General features: G+C 37.9%; 1 protein-coding gene across 13 annotated transcripts in view; it reads right to left on the bottom strand.

Annotated features, from left to right (window-relative positions):
• Window positions 1-19,380, bottom strand: part of CADPS2 (calcium dependent secretion activator 2) — a 585,913-nt gene that overhangs the window by 202,619 nt on the left and 363,914 nt on the right. For all 13 annotated transcript variants that reach the window (XM_070369312.1, XM_070369316.1, XM_070369317.1 and 10 more), the window contains one exon: window positions 8,701-8,767. In XM_070369312.1, the coding sequence (XP_070225413.1) occupies window positions 8,701-8,767 (67 nt within the window). The remainder of the gene's footprint in view (window positions 1-8,700; window positions 8,768-19,380) is intronic.

The following is a 19,380-nucleotide window of genomic DNA, read 5'->3' as shown; positions in this document are numbered from 1 at the left end:
AAATCCCAGAGCTTAATTTAATCAAGGAAAATGAATATATTTTTCAAGATCATGATGGATTTGAAGGGAATATATATTTACTGTCTTGACCAAATGGCATAAAAAAGATTTAGCAATCAGTGTATAAATTAGAAAGAGGAAAGGCAGTCTTTTTAAAAACAGTGCTCAGAGTGACTCACATATATTCATCTATTGAACAAATATTTAGCCAGTTTCTACTCACAGTAGATTACAAGACAGACAAGGTCTTTATTTTCATGGAGCATATATTCTAGAAGGGATAAAGAGATAATTAACAAATAAATATATAAGGATGGATAACTCTGATCAGAGAAAAATGTTCTGAGAAATATAAAATTGGGTAATGTGACAGGGAGTCACTTCAGATTGGGTGGGCAAAAAAAGACCCATTTAAGGTGACATTTGACCTGATACCTAAGTGGGTAGGTAGAACAAGCTAGTCATGGGAAAATGTAAAAGCTAGAATAAATGTTCCGAATTTCTTTAGATGCTTAAGAAGCTAAGCAACAACCAAGTGGAAGAAAGGTGTGTGGTATGTTTAGTCACTGTCATGTCTGACCCCATGAACTGCAGCACAACCAGGCTTCCCAGTCCTAGGAAGACAGGTAGGGAGATTTAATTCAAAGGCATATTTGCATAGAGATCACACTTTAAAAAGAAACTTATATTATTATATATTTGAGAGAGGAGGCTGGTGACCTGGAGGTGCTAAACCCCAGTTCTCGGCGCTGCAATTACCCTGGATGCAGAGCATTACAAGTCACGCTGCTGCTCAGTGATAGGCGAGGACTCATCTGAGAGGAAGCTAGAGGCCACAATAGGGACAATATATAGGACTTTCCCTTGGTTATGGTCAGAGGTTTTCTAAGTGTAATAGGCAGTCATGGAAGAATTTACACAGAAAATTGGCAAAACCTGAGTTATGCTTCAAATAGATTATTCTGGCAATGTGAAGAATGGATTGTCAGGAGAATGGTAGAAAGTAGACCCAGAGAGAACAGCTGGGACTCTATTGTGAAAATCCATGTGAAGATAATAATGGTTTCAAATAGAATGATAGCAGAGAAGATGGAAAGAACTGAATGTAAGCAGGATACTATTCTGGCTGTAGATAAAATAGGATTTTCTGATTGACATGGGGTAATGAAAAAAAAGGGGGACAAAAGAGACACCATGGTTTTGGTTCAAGTATGCTCAAATATGGGCTTCCCCGATGGCTCAATGGTAAAGAATGTGCCTTCAATGCAGGAGATGCAGGTTTGATCCCTGGGTCAGGAAGATCTCCTGGACGAGGATAGTCCATAGGGTTGTAAAAAGTCAGGTACACCTGCGCACACACGCACAGATGCTCAAATATAAATCAAGTTTATGTTTTATATAGGTTTGAGAAGGAACCCAAATTAAAGGTGAGATAATATTTACTTATCTTACATTTACCAGTCTTTATCATGCAGCAGGAACACTCCACATGTATGTGTAAAGATATATATGCATATGAATGCATGCATACATATAAACATATACACATACAGCATTTTAAAGTTGAGTCTTATAAAACAATCAAGTCCATTAACATTCAATTCAGATAAATACGGTTACAATATTGCACATTCCTCATTCATAGGTCTTTACTCTTTCATGTAGGTGTGAGCTAAAAAAGAAGAGAAACAGATATTTTTCTACATGAACATACCAACACAAATTTTAAAGGAACACAAGGTACATGGCAAAGAGGAATTTTGGCATTGGGATCATTTCCTGATCCTTGTGAGATATTTCTTATCAAATTCAGCTCTACTCTCATTCTACTTTCTTTTATAATTTTAACTCTTGAGACATAGGTAAATGATCATTTCAATATATTTTACAACTATTTTGAAGAGTAAATGCATTATTTCATTACAGAAAACTCGATTATTACAAAGGCTATCATAAAAAGGAAACTTAAAAAATTCTTTTCCTCTGAGATTTTTTCCCACAGCCAAAACAATTTTCAATTTTCTTTCCTATCTGTATTTTGAAAGATAAAATAATACATGCAACTCGACTCATAATAACCATTAACTATACAAAAAAAAGACAAATTAAAAAAAAAACTAAGTTTCAGTGAATATTTAAATATTCATGAGTCATCAAGTTTTATAAATCTTACTTCATATTATAGGTGTCTATGCCCTGGCTTAGCAATTTCATTTCTATAGGGATACTCTAACACACATGGATGAGCCCACAGATCAAGCATATATATTCCAGCATTATTTGTTGATTAATGAAAGGAACTTAAATTTCTAAAAACAGGGAACTGTTATGTAAGTTATTTTAAACTAAATTATGGAATCCAATCATCCATTAAAAGGAATAAAGTGAATTTTTAGATACTGACATGGTAACTTGATGTTTTATTTTTTATTTATCTTAAATATTTGTTTTAATTAATTAATTTATTTAGCTGTGTCAGTCTTGGTGGCATGTGGGATCTTCAATCTTCATTGCAGCATGTAGGACCTAGTTCCCTGACCAGAGATTAAACCCAGGCCCCTTGCACTGGAAACAGAGTTTTAGTCAACTGGACCACAAGGGAAATCCCATCACACATTTTAAAAGTGGGTCAAAACAATTCAGGAAACAAATATATATGCGGATGATTCCATTAGGATTGGATTATACTGAAACAAGTTTAAAAGTTCAAACTGCCAGCAGTGGCTACTTGGCCACTGGGGGAAAAGACTGAAATCAGGGGGCCATACTGGTAGGGGTTCTGATGAGGGCCACAGAGACTTCTGTATGGTTTGAGTTTATCCTATACTGAGCACGTCTTGGGTTTGTACATCTTAAATCAGTTTAAAACGTAAAGCCAGAGAGACACTACCCCATGACTTTCTTGATTTGACAGCAGTGTATCTATTCACTTTGCATTACTATTAGCAAACATCAGCTTATGTCCTAAGACTAAACCTAGATCATCTAATTTCCTGCAGTAGTGGCATTCTCAGATAACGTGACAGCAGTCTGCTGCAGGGTGTGCAGGATATTTCAGATATCAATAGGCTGGTGCAGCCATTTCTTTAAGCTGAGAGCAGATTTTGATGGCGTCTCATTAAGAGAGTGGCTCTCGTATGTTTCCAGCAGGTACAGACCACTTAGTGGCATGGCTGACTGTTTACATCCTGTGCCAGCTCAGCTGATATGTAATTAACATTATGCCTTGATAGCCTGCTGTTGTTTGCAGCAACTTCAAGTCATGATTCTGACACATCGACAATAAGCAGAGAACACTTTGATATGAGGCCAAAACAACATAGATGTCTATCTACTTCAGTTTCCAGTAATGTCCCGTGGTAAGTGGGCTTCATGAGTGCGGGTCTCTTTATGCCATCACTCACTGGCCATTTCTTTAACGTAGTAACACTGTTATGTACCTCATGAAATGAATGTTCCACAGTGATTATGCACATACCTGTTTGTCTTCAGATCAACTGTAGTTGTGTGCATTTATTTGATCATGGCACAGTGACAAAGGATATGGGAGCTTCGCATCTAGAGACTGACAGAACTGGATCTGATCACCAGACGCTACCTACCACATACTAACTGTATAATTCTGGCCAAATTATTAATATAAAACCTCTTTGTACATCAAGTTAATCTGTACAATGGGGATAATAATACCTATCCTCAAATCTTATTCTGAAGACTAAAAGAGATAGTGTGGTGGTAAAACAGTGCTTTGCATAAGTGCCTGCCATATTTGCATAATAAATATTAGATTACAGATAGCAATAGTTGTATTAATAGGTGAGTGCTTCAGGAATTTTTATATCACCACAAAATATGCAGCATCTGAGGACATACAGTTATTTGCAGAGGTATTAGCTGAATACAGATTTATGAAATAATTCAGTTTGCTTAAATTGTAGATACAAATATGGAATTTTAAAGCCATTAAATGGTTTATTACAATGAATTAAAACATACTAGTATCATAAGTACTTTACATCAATGATATCCTCCAAATATAACACTTAAACACTGAATACGCTTAAAAAATTAATAAAAAACACATGTAAGTTTAATAAAAACACATGTAAGTTTTGGGAAGATTTTCAACATATTCATCAAAATCACTGTTCTTTCAGTTTGGCTTGGACCCAAATTTACCTTCATCAGAAACAAATGCAGCCTCAAAAAAAGCATGAAAAATCTTTTTAATACTGTAAGCATACTGGCTTTAGAATGTAAATGGGGTCCAAAATTAATCTTACGTAGCTCAGTTAACACCCCACAATGATAACTAATTCATTTTCCCATTTTCAACTCTGATTTAAATGTTGATACAAGAGTCTCTGAAAAGTCTCTTCACCTCAGCAACTCCGCAAGTGTTCACTTTGAACAACGACTTAGCCGCTGAGCAAACGAGACTCTCAATCAATTTTTATGAGCACAAATTCTTGGGCTGATGGCTAGACCTCCAGCTCCATCACTCAGATAATACACACTCACAAGTGGTGATGAGATTCACATTATCACCAGAGCACCATTCTGCCGACGGCAGCAGCAGACACAGCAGGGGCACACTGTCCTCCTGGAAACAACTCCCTCACCTTTCAATAGTGCAGCCTGCAGGTATGGATCCACAAGCCATGTGCCAACAGAATGAGAGCTATCTTTAGAGATCCTAATAAAATGACCCACTTCTTCCCAACGAGTCCTTCTTGCTGAATATCCATACATACCCATCTTGATTTTGAAGTGTGTACATCCGTCTTTCCATTACATTTGGAATTGAAAGGATGATTCAATTATATTTAACACTTTAAAAAGTTGTCAGAGTACTGGCATTGAAATCTCAATACACTTGGGCATGGGATTCTCTGTGTGAATACATGTATATACGTATATTTGTATAAAGATACAATGCTTCCTGGTGGCTCAGACAATAAAGAATCTGCCCACAATGCAGGAGACCTGGGTTCAATTCCTGGGTCGAGAAGATCCCCTGGAGAAGGGAATGGCAACCCACTGCAGTATTCTTCCCTGGAGAATCCCATGGACAGAAAAGCCTGGCGGGCAACATCTATGGGGTTGCAAAGAGTGGGACACAACTGAGTGACTAACACTTTCACAATACTTATCACATCAGATCAGATCAGATCAGTCGCTCAGTTGTGTCCCACTCTTTGCGACCCCATGAATCGCAGCACGCCAGGCCTCCCTGTCCATCACCAACTCCCGGAGTTCACTCAGACTCACGTCCATCGAGTCAGTGATGCCATCCAGCCATCTCATCCTCTGTCGTCCCCTTCTCCTCCTGCCCCCAATCCCTCCCAGCATCAGAGTCTTTTCCAATGAGTTAACTCATGGCATGAGGTGGCCAAAGTACTGCAGTTTCAGCTTTAGCATCATTCCTTCCAAAGAATATGACTTCAAATTTTAAGACGATATGTCAGGTAGAATACATCTGAATTCATGAAAGTTTGGTGGTGTTTATCCTAAATTTTAATTATGGAGTATAGAGGTTAACCTCCTTTGGTTTAAATTGAATGTTGTCATTAAAATGTTAAACATATTTTTGTTATATGGAGAATTTTCCAGCTCTCCAAAGACATGGTTAATGTTCTGTAAAGAACACTTAATGATCTCAAAACACTGAAATTCTTTTTTTTGAATTTTTTTGAATAAAAGAAGAAAATTCTTTTATTTCTATAAGTCTCTTATGGGGTAATAATGAACATATATATGGTTGCTCTGTAACTTGATTCTTGTGATCATATATCAAAAAATAAGGTAGGGAGCAAAGGATTATCCTGAACTTTACCTGGCTTGAAGCATAAAGTGTCCATCCGAACTCTCAAAACTGATCTATTAAGGCCTAATTTTCATACTAAAACAATGTATATTAGAAACTCTTTTAGCCTACTGTTACTTTACTGGATCTCTACAGGATTCTTTCTTTAAAAATAATGAATGTGATCCAGCAATCATGCTCCTTGGTATTTACCCAAAGAAGCTAGAAAGTTATGGTTACACAAAAACCTGCACACAAATGTGTATAACAGCTCGATTCACAATTGCCAAAATTTGGAAGCACCCAAGATGTCATTCAGTAGGTGAACAGATAAACTGCTTCATTTGGACAATGGAATATTATTCAGTGCTAAAAAGAAATCAGCTTTTAAGCCATGGAAAAAACATGGAAAAACCTTAAATGAAATTCCTAAGTGAAAGAAGCTAATGAGTAATGGCTACATGCTGCAAGACTCCAACTGTGACATTTTGGAAAAGGCAAACCTGCGGTAAAAAGATCAGGGGTTGCCAAAGGTCGGAGGGTGAACAGGCAGAACAGAGAGGATTTTCAAGGGAGTGATATGCTTTGTATGATATTACAGTGATAAATAGTATGCTTGTTCAAATACACAGATGTACAACACCAAAAGTGAAATCTAAGAAAAAGTATGGACTTTCGATGAAGATGATGTGTTGAGTGTAGTTCACCCTTGGTAACATATGTACCGTTCTGGTGAGATGTTGATAGTGGGGGAAGCTATGTGGGGACAGAGGATAGGTAGGAAATCTCTGTACCTTCCCTTAAATTTTGTTGTGAACCTAAAACTGCTCTTAAAAAACCATATTGACTAATAGGTATGACATGTTGAAATCTGTGGTTACTGGATAACATTCTCATGTGTTCTTATACTTATTTCCATCAGTTCAACTCTATGCTTACTAAGAATCAGTAGCATTTGATTAGGCCAATAACATCAGCTACTGATCTTATGGGATGAGAACTTAATGACATTTTGTGTAAATGCATGATATATGACCATGAAAAAGAAGCTTCAGTTTTTATGAAAAATCATTTGAATGCTTTGGAAAGATTTGACAAAGACAAGTCACTAACACAAACTTGCTAAATTAGACGTAGGTGAGAAAATCTATAAGTGGAAATAAAATAAAAATGTACAGAAAGATATGTGCTCAAGCTGCCTAGTAAATGCATTTAAATTTTTGTGCCAGTGTAAAGAAATTAAGCCTAGAAACCAAAGAAGATGCCTTATAGGTGTGACTTTTGGAGGACAGACCATTGAGAACTCCCAACAGGGAGCCCTTACTCAGAGCAAATGTGTGGGTTTTATATAAAATATATTGTCTGTGTGTGCAAATGTATGTGCATATTTTATTAATCTGGTTGACCAAATATTGGTTCTATTTACTTACTTATACATTTTGTTATTATTTATTTTTGACTGCATTGCATGGCATGTGGTATCTTGGTTCTCTAACCAGGGATTGAACCAAGGGCCCTTGCAATGGAAGCCTGGAGTCTTAACCTCTGCACCACCGTGGGATTCTCAGTTCTATTTACATAAGAAAAAGTTACACTTTACCCAGGCAGGGAAAAAAACCCACTTTTGATTAAAAATTTAAACTTTCATGAAGTTACCATGCTATTATGGCACATCAATAAAATAATTGTATCCAGCAGTAGATAGATTACTTTATTTCTGGAAGATAGCAAATGATTTTCCTTCCTTGGGATATCACCATGTTAACCTGATCTAGTCTATACTTGCTTAATGCGTTGAGTAGGGCTTCCCTGGGGCTCAAGTGGTAAAGAAGTCACCTGCCAATGCTGGAGATGCAAGTTTGGGAAGATCCCTTGGAGGAGGAAATGGCAACCCACTCCAGCATTCTTGTCTGGGGAAATCCCATGGACAGACGGAACCTGGGGGGATGCTACTGTACATGGGCTTGCAAAATAGTTCAGATATGACTTAGCAACTGAAGAACAACAATAATGTGTGGATAGGAATTGATAAGATTTTACAGACTGTTTTGTGTTAACGATACCAAGACAGCTTCTCTTTTCATATATATTCATTGGGAATAAGACAGCTTGAATTTATCATGAACTGGAATGACTATTACTCAAAATTATTCTTTAAAGTAACTTTACTAAATGAGTATATTCTATGAGCAAAGGTCATTCATGATCAAACACCAAAACAAAACAAGAGTCTACTGAACTGTACATTGTAGTACTCTGCCTATATTCAGAACCCTATCACAAACAAATCCACCAGTCAAGGCAATTAAAAAACCTGTACCTCTGAATAAGTGATATATATGACACATTTTTTTTTAAAGACATGTTTTTATGAATTAAGTTTTATCTATAAAACATTAGAATAATGCAGTGGTTCTCAAGGTATGGTCTTGGGATCCTGGGGATCTTCAAAATCCTTTCAGGGGACTTGTGAGGTCAAAACCAGTTTTAAAGTTATGTTTAAACATCTTCGCCCGTTTCACACTTACTCTCTCAAGAACATATACTGGAGTTTTCCAGAGGTTAAATTTCACCTGAGACTGCAACACATTGAAGGCAGAATCTGATTGGAAAATATAGCTGCACTCTATTTTTATTAAGCCAGACATTGAAGAGGTGCACAAAAGCATAAAATAATGCCATTTAGTTCACTAAAATGTCTGGCTTGAAAAAAATAGCTATTTTTAAATAAAAAGGTTAGTTGCATTGGAATGGCCTTACTACTTTCATTTTAAAATGAATATTTTCTAAATTTCTCAGTTTTAATTTCTAATACAGTAGATACTGCCAGAATAACCCAAATAAAAGTTTGATTGGCTTAGAGTGGTTATATGACAGGAAAGAAGTGTACTTACCTGAACAAGAACAAAGTAACGTTTTTTCCATCTTTTCCAAACCTTCTGCCCAAGGGCATACAGATATCTGGTAAGAAAAACAAAAATATCTTATATGAATAATGGTGTGGTGCCACATAATCATATTTATTCCATAGGTATTTATTCTCGAAAGCAGCCTGCAAAGTTTAGTTCAATTGGAACCTGTGACAGCACTCGACTTCTGTGTTACAAAACGACTGAGTCTGTTCTAAGGTTCTTGAAAGGGAATTGATATATGTGGCTTATCAATTTGTCAGTTCTCTTTACAAATTGAGCCAAGTTGGAAAGGATAATCAAAGAAGCAGTAGGAATTGTAGTCTTACACATATTTCTCAGGAGAGACATATGCTATGAATTGAGGCTAGGGTACCAGATGTTTCAGCTCGCAGGTGACAGAGGCTGAGGAGTGTGGCCTGGCAGGGAGCCGGCTGCAAAGTCCAGAACCCAGGATGAAGAGTCTCTTTCCAGCTGAGTGTCCCCAAGATGTGCCTGTACCAATCTCAGTTTCCAATTCCTTAACTATCAGTATATGAAGTATATGTGTATATGTGATGATTTCTAAGGTCCAAGCCCTGTAACTTGGAGATTTATCTGACTTATGTGAGCTTCTTAATGCAAAATTTTCTAACTATGAAACTCAGATACTAATGAAAGTGACATTGTATAATTTAATAGTGGTTTCAACCAAGACTTCTGTTTAACTGTGCATTGCTGTTAGTAACCTGAATTGAAATGATTCAAGTAGTTAATCACTGGAGAACAGAACTTTTGTTCTTACTGAACACACCGATGTAGGCTTAAGGATTGAGGAGGAAAGGGAAGAAATTAAATATTAATCAAGTATGAACATGTCATGGAGAGCTATTTAAAATTATATCCCATACTTCCCACAAAAGTGGAAAACATTTTAGAAGTTAAAAAGTATGGATTCATGTTGATGTATGGCAAAACCAATACAATACTGTAATTAGCCTTCAATTAAAATAAATAACTTTATATTAAAAAAAAGTATGACAGAGACCTAATTTTTAAATTAAAGTATGATTTTTCAATATTTTGTCACAATTCCTTTTTCTGTAGTCCAGATTTAACATTATAGAGGGTATTCAAACTAATTTAAATTATATACAATTCTGAATGATTAAAAAAACCCTTTAGCTAATAGTTTGTTGACAGTCTTAAAGTCTTTAGATTACCTCTCGATTTTTAAAACTGAAATCTTAGCTTCAAATTTTAGCTTCTGTTTTATGAAAATAATTATCCTTTGAAAAAAAAAAAGCAAACATACTTTTTGCCCCCTTTTAAAAAAGATATGGGATATTGGCTAAGGGGTGCTGAAATGATGGGCTTTCCTATTCACTGCTCATGGAGTGTAAAATAAGACCACCTTACTGTAGAATATGGAGAAGGCAATGGCACCCCACTCCAGTACTCTTGCTCGGAAAATCCCACGCATGGAGGAGCCTGTTAGGCTGCAATCCATGGGGTCGCTAAGAGTCGGACACGACTGAGCGACTTCACTTTCACTTTTCACTTTCATGCATTGGAGCAGGAAATGGCAACCCACTCCAGTGTTCTTGCCTGGAGAATCCCAGGGATGGGGGAGCCTGGTGGGCTGCCGTCTATGGGGTCGCACAGAGTCGGACATGACTGAAGTGACTTAGCATTGTAGAATAACATGACATGCAAAGATGGGCTCAATAAAGGATAGAAATGGTATGGACCTAACAGAAGTAGAAGATATTAAGAAGTGGCAAGAATACACAGAAGAACTGTACAAAAGACATCTTCACGACCCAGATAATCACAATGGTGTGATCACTTCACCTAGAGCCAGACATCCTGGAATGTGAAGTCAAGTGGGCCTCAGGAAGCATGACTACGAACAAAGCTAGTGGAGGTCATGGAACTCCAGTTAAACTATCTCAAATCCTAAAAAGTCATGCTGTGAAAGTGCTGCACTCAATATGTCAGCAAATTTGAAAACTCAGCAGTGGCCACAGGACTGGAAAAGGTCAGTTTTTATTACAATCCTAAAGAAAGGCAATGCCAAAGAATGCTCAAACTACCATACAATTGCACTCATCTCACACCCTAAGTAATGCTCAAAATTCTCCAAGCCAGGCTTCAACAATATGTGAACAGTGAACTTCCAGATGTTCAAGCTGGATTTAGAAAAGGCAGAGGAACCAGAGATCAAACTGCCAACACTGCTGGATCATCAAAAAATCAGGAGAGTTCCAGAAAAAAATATTTATTTCTGCTTTATTGACTGCCAAAGCTTTTGACTGTGTGAATCACAATAAACTGAGGAAAATTCTGAAAGACATGGGAATACCAGACCACCTGACCTGCCTCTTGAGAAATCTGTGTGCAGGTCAGGAAGCAACAATTAGAACTGGATAAGGAAAAACAGACTGCTTCCAAATAGGAAAAGGAGTACGTCAAGGCTGTATACTGTCACTCTGCTTATTTAACTTACATGCAGAGTACATCATGAGAAACGCTGGGCTGGATGAAGCACAAGCTGGAATCAAGATTGCTGGGAGAAATATCAATAATCTCAGATATGCAGATGACACAACCCTTATGGCAGAAAGAGAAGAAGAACTAAAGAGCCTCTTGATGAAAGTGAAAGAGGAGAGTGAAAACCTGGCTTAAAACTCAGCATTCAGAAAATGAAGATCATGGCATTCAGTCCCATCACCTCATGGCAAATAGACGAAGAAACAGAGCAAACAGTGACAGACTTTATTTTTTTGGACTCCAAAATCACTACAGATGGTGACTGCAGCCATGAAATTAAAAGACGCTTGCTCCTTGGAAGAAAAGTTAAGACTAACCTAGACAGCATATTCAAAAGCAGAGACATTACTTTGCCAACAAAGGTCCATCTAGACAAAGCTATGGTTTTTCCAGTAGTAGTTTTTCCAGTAGTCATGCATGGATGAGAGAGCTGGGTCCAGCTCCATAAAGAAAGCTGAGCACCGAAGAACTGATGCTTTTGAATTGTGGTGCTGGAGAAGACTCTTGAGAGTCCCTTGGAGTGCAAGGAGATTCAACCAGTCCATCCTAAAGGAAATCAGTCCTGAATATTCATTGGAAGGACTGGTGTTGAAGCTGAAGCTCCAATACTTTGGCCACGTGATGCAAAAAGCTGACTCACTGGAAAAGACCCTGATGCTGGGAAAGATTGAAGACAGGAAGAGAAGGGGACAATAGAGGATGGCATCAGCAACTTAATGGGCATGAGTTTGAGTAAACTCCAGGGGTTGGTGATGGACAGGGATGCCTGATGTGCTGCAGTCCATGGGGTCGCAAAGAGTCGGACACGACCGAGTGACTGAACTGAACTGATACAAAAATAGTCCCCCACTTATTCATCATGGAATTAGGGAAACAGACACACACACGTACACATATGTTACATGGATATACAGAACAGTATTATTCATATTAAAAAAAGGTAACAATGTCCAACAGTAGGTGAATTGTTTAATAAATGCTGGAAAACGCACATAAAGAAATATTATGCTGCCTCTGAGAAAATATTTTTGATAAATAACAAGGAATATCTCATGATATAATATTTTATGAAAAAAGTTTTAAAAACATATAAATACTTAAGAGATTTGAAATTTGTAAAAGAAATATATGAAATAGATATTTCAAAAATTTTAGTAGTAGGGCCTTTGAATCGTGGGATTATGGAAGATTTAATTTTCCATCTTTATTTCCTGTATTTCTAAATTTTCAGGAAAAAAAACACACACACACACAAACAGAAATGGAGTGACTAAAAGTGGACGTAAATCCTAGGCTCCTGCCTAGCAAACATCGCCAGTACTGCCCGAATCAATCATGCAGTTTTCTCTCTCTCAGACACATTAGTTAACGGGAGTATTTTGCGAACTTCTATTTAGTTTTATAATACTCTGGATATCCTATCGTCTGCGCTTCTGAATGCAGTAGTGATGCAGTTAGAGACTATCAGAAACATCCGTCAGTACTCTTCTCACCTGCTCACTCTCCCCTCCTGATAGCCCCTGAAAACCCTCTGCCCCACCTTTGCTCCAGCCTCTAATTTCTCTTCTATGGTTCCAGTGATAGGTGTTGAGTTGCTCTCTTCCTGTCTTCCCCATGTAATTTTCCTCTTCTGAAAGGCACACACCCCAGTGCTTATTACAGGGTTAAGAGCAATGACCTCAAGAGCTACATATACTGTGGACATGACAGATGCTCTCTGTACAGATTCACCAGCAAGATGCGCAGCAAACAGCTGCCAAGGAGTCAAGAGGGCATTTGGAATAACTTCTGCCTGTGACCGCAGGCTGCTTCTTCAACATGTCTCACTTAGCATGCTGGTCACACATAAGCGGAAGTGAATAGTGATACACAAACCATCAACACCACAAGCAAGTGTAAGTCTGGCCGACAGCGAAGGTTCTACATAAGGGATGATACTGTCAGCAGCAACTTCATTCAAAATGATGCCTCGACGCATTCGAAATGAAAAGGTATGATCTCTGTGAAGAGAGAAAGCAAAAGGGTGGGTGGATGCACGTGGGTATATTGAAAGATGTTGTGAAGAATAGAATAAAAGACAATTCAAGATTGGAACCAAGGTAAGCATTTGAATGTTGGGCCTTGAGCCATTACGGGCTACTGTACTATAAGAATTCAATAGAACATGCACGGAAGAAGTCATCACTGATCATACATTTCTAGAAAGGAATTCCTCATTAGAGTTTTTGTGGCAATATAAAAAAAATTATATTCAACAGAAGTAAACATTTCTGCATAATGTAAATGTTACCAATGTTATGAGGGAAAAAGAAAATATGACAGTTTCTTCCTTTAGTTTTCCTAGTAGCCAGACAAAAATTTTACGTAAGAAATGAACAGAAATAAAAGATGTCAGAAGCAATAACTAATACTAAATAAGAATACATTAAACTTAATTTCAAATCTAACTTTTTTCCTTATAATCATGCCTTCTAGAATTAGGTATCAATAATCATCATCTGGCTGCTTTTTTACTGGTATAAAATCAGATTCTTAGTATAAGAGACACATGTAAAGTTCAGGGGAGAATGAAAAAAAAAAGATGTTCACCAATGTCAGTCAAGAGCAAAAAGTCACAACCCAAATAAGAATCAAGGAGTCAAAATGATTAGGTTGTCATTAAAAGCGATGCCAAAAAAAATGACATGGAAATTATAACACCGCTAAGTTTTTAAAAAGCTGTCATGTGAACTCATAGTGTATGTATGGCAAAAAAAAAAAAAAATCCAGAAAGATATATCAAAATGTTACACCTGAAAATTAATACCTGGCTGATCAGATTAAGGATGAATTTCATTTTCTTCTTAATGTCTTTCTGCATTTCCACAATTTCTACATTAATCATGTCTTCATTTTTTTTTTGGTTACCGTTTAAGTAAGGTTTATTGTCAGTGTACTTAAAGTAAAATTCACCCATTTTAGATATATAATTTGATGAAAGTTGACATAGGAGGAATGTAACCACCACAATGAATTTATAGAACATCTCCACTCCTCACCCAAAGGTCTCTTTATGCCTTTTTACAATTAGTCTTTTCCTCACACCCCCAGCTCTGCAACTACTGATCTGACCTTAGAGTTCAGTTTTCCAGAAGGTCATGTAAGTGGAATTGTACACTATGCAGCCTTTTGTGTCTAGCATCTTTCACTTAGTAAAAAGTTTTTGAGATTCAGCTTTTGTCTGTATCAGGAGTTTATTCCTTTTTATTTCAATGTATGACTTCAATGTGTTTATCTTTCACCAGTTGGTAGACATTTGTTTCCACCTGTATGCTAAATGCTATGCTAAGTCACTTCAGTTGTGTCCGACTCTGTGCGACCCCATAGATGGCAGCCCACCAGGCTCCCCCGTCTCTGGGATTCTCCAGGCAAGAACACTGGAGTGGGTTGCCATTTCCTTCTCCAGTGCATGAAAGTGAAAAGTGAAAGTGAAGTCGCTCAGTCATGTCTGACCCTCAGCGACCCCATGGACCACAGCCTACCTGTATGGCTATCATAAATAAAGGCTGCTATAATCAGTCACATTTGGACTTTCCCAGTAGCTCAGCAGTAAAGAATCCACCTGCAATGCAGGAGCCGAAAGGAGATGCAGGCTTGATCCCTAGGTTGGGAAGACCTCCTGGAGGAGAGCATGGCAACCCACTCCAGTATACTTGCCTGGAGAATTCTATGGACAGAAGAGCCTGGCGGGCTATAGTCCATGGAGTCACAAAGAGCTGGACATGACTGAAGTGATTTAATATGCTCTCATAACCATTCATATTTAAGACCTTGTGTGGGCACATATTTTCATTTCTCCAGAGTAAATATCTAGGATTGGGATTATTGAGTTATAGTGAAAGTGTGTTTAACTATAGAAACTGCCAAATTGTTTTCCAAAGTGCTGTACAATTTTGCATTACCATTAACAATGCATGAGAACTCATCCTACTAACCTGCTCCTGGCATGCAGCACGTGAGATCTTAGTTCCTAGACCAGGGATCAAACCTGTGCCCCCTGCATTGGAAGCATGGAGTCTTAACCACTGCACCACCGGGCAAGTCTCCTCATCTTACTTTTATAATTAGAAAAAAAAAAAAACCTTTTATTAAGGATTTGAAGGATGTGGACATTACATAAATAATACAGAAATAAATATTTATTCTATAATATTCATTACAGAAATAAATAATATTTCTGCCATGATTAAGCTGAATTCCTAAAGACCAAAGATGAGGATGTCTTGTCACTTTATCTTGAGTACTGTGGCAGGCTCCTATAAGCTTTAATGGTTAAATGGGTTTTCTAGTTTTCAAAGCTATTTTCAAGTCTGATATTTAAAGCAGTCTAAATTCTTTGAAGGTAGGTGGTCTTATCTGGGGATGACTGAAGTGTAGAGAGTAAGGAAAAAGGAGCCCAAATCATTTGAATGCTTGGTAATAATCAGGTAGTCCATTTATTAGAAAGCATCTATAAAAGTGAAAATGCATTCTCTTCGGACTCATCTTTATGCTGAGCACTACTGTTGAATTGAGAGCATGGGGTTTTGTTTTTAATGTTGAGTGTTAGGCTATAAATTATCTCTTTTATGGATAAAAATGCAGTAATTTTTTAATTTCAGAAAAATATACTAAAGTTACATTTAACATATGTTATATTAAGCAAAAAATTCATTTCATTACACACATATGCTAAAGCTGAAACTCCAGTACTTTGGCCACCTTATGCAAAGAGTTGACTCATTGGAAAAGACTCTGATCCTGGGAGGGATTGGGGGCAGGAGGAGAAGGGGATGACAGAGGATGAGATGGCTAGATGGCATCACTGACTCGATGACGTGAGTTTGAGTGAACTCTGGGAGTTGGTGATGGACAGGGAGGCCTGGCGTGCTGAGATTCATGAGGTAACAAAGAGTCGGACAGACTGAGCGACTGAACTGAATGGAACTGAACACATATAGAAATGCTTAATTACTGAAAAATGAGTTCTTCTAGGGAGACTGTATATACATCTATAACGAATTTTTAAAGAATTTATATACAATTGGTTGACTTGAGTTCAAATAGTCATAAAATATAAATTGATCATTCCTTAATGATTTAGAATAGGACCCTATAAGTATCTCAGGGTGATTAGCATGAACATTAATTATAACTGCGCAGTTCTGTAAAAGGAGAAGGTACATCTGATAGGACTAAATCTATTCGACATACAGTGGCAACAGTGTTAATTAAATCCTTGAGAGTTATTTACTTGCCACTTATTTCTGCTTCATAAAAATAGTTTAGAATTTTCAAAAGTCTATTATTAATATTCCACTGCTATGTGAATCTGAACTCTGGAAAAATTCATTTTTTAATGCTTTATGAAATCTGATTCTACCCCAAAAAGGTATAGAGAATATTATCCAAGAGGTGTATTTGTCATCCAGGAGACAGACAGTACCTTGGTTGGTAAACTATAGAGGGGCTGGGGTGGGGCAAGTGGATCTGCTCTGCAGTTGTATTCTCCCCAAATATTCTATAGCCCATTGAGTCAATATTAGCTTCCTCTAAATACATGATTATCTCAAAAAAAAAAAAAAAAAAAAACTTAAGAGTATGTCCATCAGACCTGCCAAACAATAGACAAAATGGGAACAGACATTTAACTGGGTTCTATGTGACAATTTATATAATGTTACCCAATAAAATAAGTATCACACAGCAGGAGAGCAACATTCTTTAATGAATGAATTTTTTTCACCTTATTTAAAGAGGGTTTGAAGAGCAAAGCAAAAGCAAGTCTTTTGTTTTAGTTTTGGTGGGGCTTTAAACATTATTCATTTTCATCAACCTATAGAATTTGGTTTTAAACAAAACCATGTTTTCTCATCCTGTTAAATAATCTCAGTTAGTAAGAAATGGATGAAGGGATTTCCTTGGTTGTCCAGTGGTTAGGGCTCTGAGAATCTACTGCAGGGGATTCAGGCTGGACCTCTGGTTGGGGAACTAAGAGCCCACAAATTGCATGGTGTGCCCTCCCAAAAAACCCGAAATGGATATAAAAGGCACATATATCAGCAGTTTTCACAATCAGAGTCATACTGCATTCTCTTCAGTTCAGTTCAGTCGCTCAGTCGTGTCCAACTTTTTGCGACCCCATGGACTGCAGCACATCAGGCCTCCCTGTCCATCACCAACTCCTGGAGTTCACTCAAACTCATGTCCATCGAGTTGGTGATGCCATCCAGCCATCTCATCCTGTGTCTTCCCCTTCTCCTCTTGCCCCCAATCCCTCCCAGCATCAGAGTCTTTTCCAATGAGTCAACTCTTCCCATGAGATGGCCAAAGTATTGGAGTTTCAGCTTTAGCATCAGTCCTTCCAATGAACACCCAGGACATATCTCCTTTAGAATGGACTGGTTGGATCTCCTTACAGTCCAAGGGATTCTCAAGAGTCTTCTCCAACACCACAGTTCAAAAGCGTCAATTCTTCAGTGCTCAAATTTCTTCACTGTCCAACTCTCACATCCATACATGACCACAGGAAAAACCATAGCCCTGACTAGATGGACTTTTGTTGGCAGAGTAATGTCTCTGCTTTTGAATATGCTATCTAGGTTGGTCATAACTTTCCTTCCAAGGAGTAAGCGTCTTAATTTCATGGCTGCAGTCACCATCTGCAGTGATTTGGGAGCTCAGAAAAATAAAGTCTGACACTGTTTCCCCATCTATTTCCCATGAAGTGATGGGGCCAGATGCCATGATCTTAGTTTTCTGAATGTTGAGGTTTAAGCCAACTTTTTCACTCTCCTCTTTCACTGTGATTGAGAGGCTTTTTAGTTCCTCTTCACTTTCTGCCATCAGAGTGGTGTCAACTGCATATCTGAGGCTATTGATATTTCTCCCGGCAATCTTGATTGCAGCTTGTGCTTCTTCCAGCCCAGAGTTTCTCATGATGTACTCTGCATAGAAGTTAAATAAGCAGGGTGACAATATACAGCCTTGACATACTCCTTTTCCTACTTGGAACCAGTCTGTTGTTCCATGTCCAGTTCTAACTGTTGCTTCCTAACCTGCATATAGGTTTCTCAAGAGGCAGGTCAGGTGGTCTGGTATTCCCATTTCTTTCAGAATTTTCCACAGTTTATTGTGATCCACACAGTCAAAGGCTTTGACATAGTCAATAAAGCAGAAATAGATGTTTTTCTGGAACTCTCTTGCTTTTTCGATGATCCAGCCGATGTTGGCAATTTGATCTCTGGTTTCTCTGCCTTTTCTAAAACCAGCTTGAACATTAGGAAGTTCACAGTTCACATATTGCTGAAGCCTGGCTTGGAAAATTTTGAGCATTACTTTACTAGCGTGTGAGATGAGTGCAATTGTGCGGTAGTCTGAGCAATGTCTTTGGTATTGCCTTTCTTTGGGACTGGAATGAAAACTCACCTCTTCCAGTCCTGTGGCCACTGCTGAGTTTTCCAAATTTGCTGGTATATTGAGTGCAGCACTTTTACAGCATCATCTTCCAGGATTTGAAATAGCTCAACTGGAATTCCATCACCTCCACTAGCTTTGTTCGTAGTGATGCTTTCTAAGGCCCACTTGACTTCACATTCCAGGATGTCTGGCTCTAGGTGAGTGATCACACCGTTGTGATTATCTGGGTCCTGAAGACCTTTTTTGTATAGTTCTTCTGTGTATTCTTGCCACCTCTTCTTAATATCTTCTGCTTCTGTTAGGTTCATGCCATTTCTGTCCTTTATCAAGCCCATCTTTGCATGAAATGTTCCCTTGGTATCTCTAATTTTCTTGAAGAGATCTCTAGTCTTTCCACTCTGTTGTTTTCCTCTATTTCTTTGCATTGATCGCTGAGGAAGGCTTTCTTATCTCTCCTAGCTATTCTTTGGAACTCTGCATTCAGATGCTTATATCTTTCCTTTTCTCCTTTGCTTTTCACTTCTCTTCTTTTCATAGCTATTTGTAAGGCCTCCCCAGACAGCCATTTTGCTTTTTTGCATTTCTTTTTCCTGGGGATGGTCTTGATCCCTGTCTCCTATACAATGTCATGAACCTCTGTCCATAGCTCATCAGGCACTCTTTCTATCACATCTAGTTGCTCCTCTTGGCCCACTG

The sequence above is a fragment of the Bos mutus genome, chromosome 4 (genome assembly GCF_027580195.1).
Source record: "Bos mutus isolate GX-2022 chromosome 4, NWIPB_WYAK_1.1, whole genome shotgun sequence".
Taxonomy (NCBI): Eukaryota; Metazoa; Chordata; class Mammalia; order Artiodactyla; family Bovidae; genus Bos; species Bos mutus.
This window is presented reverse-complemented; position numbering and strand designations above follow the sequence as displayed.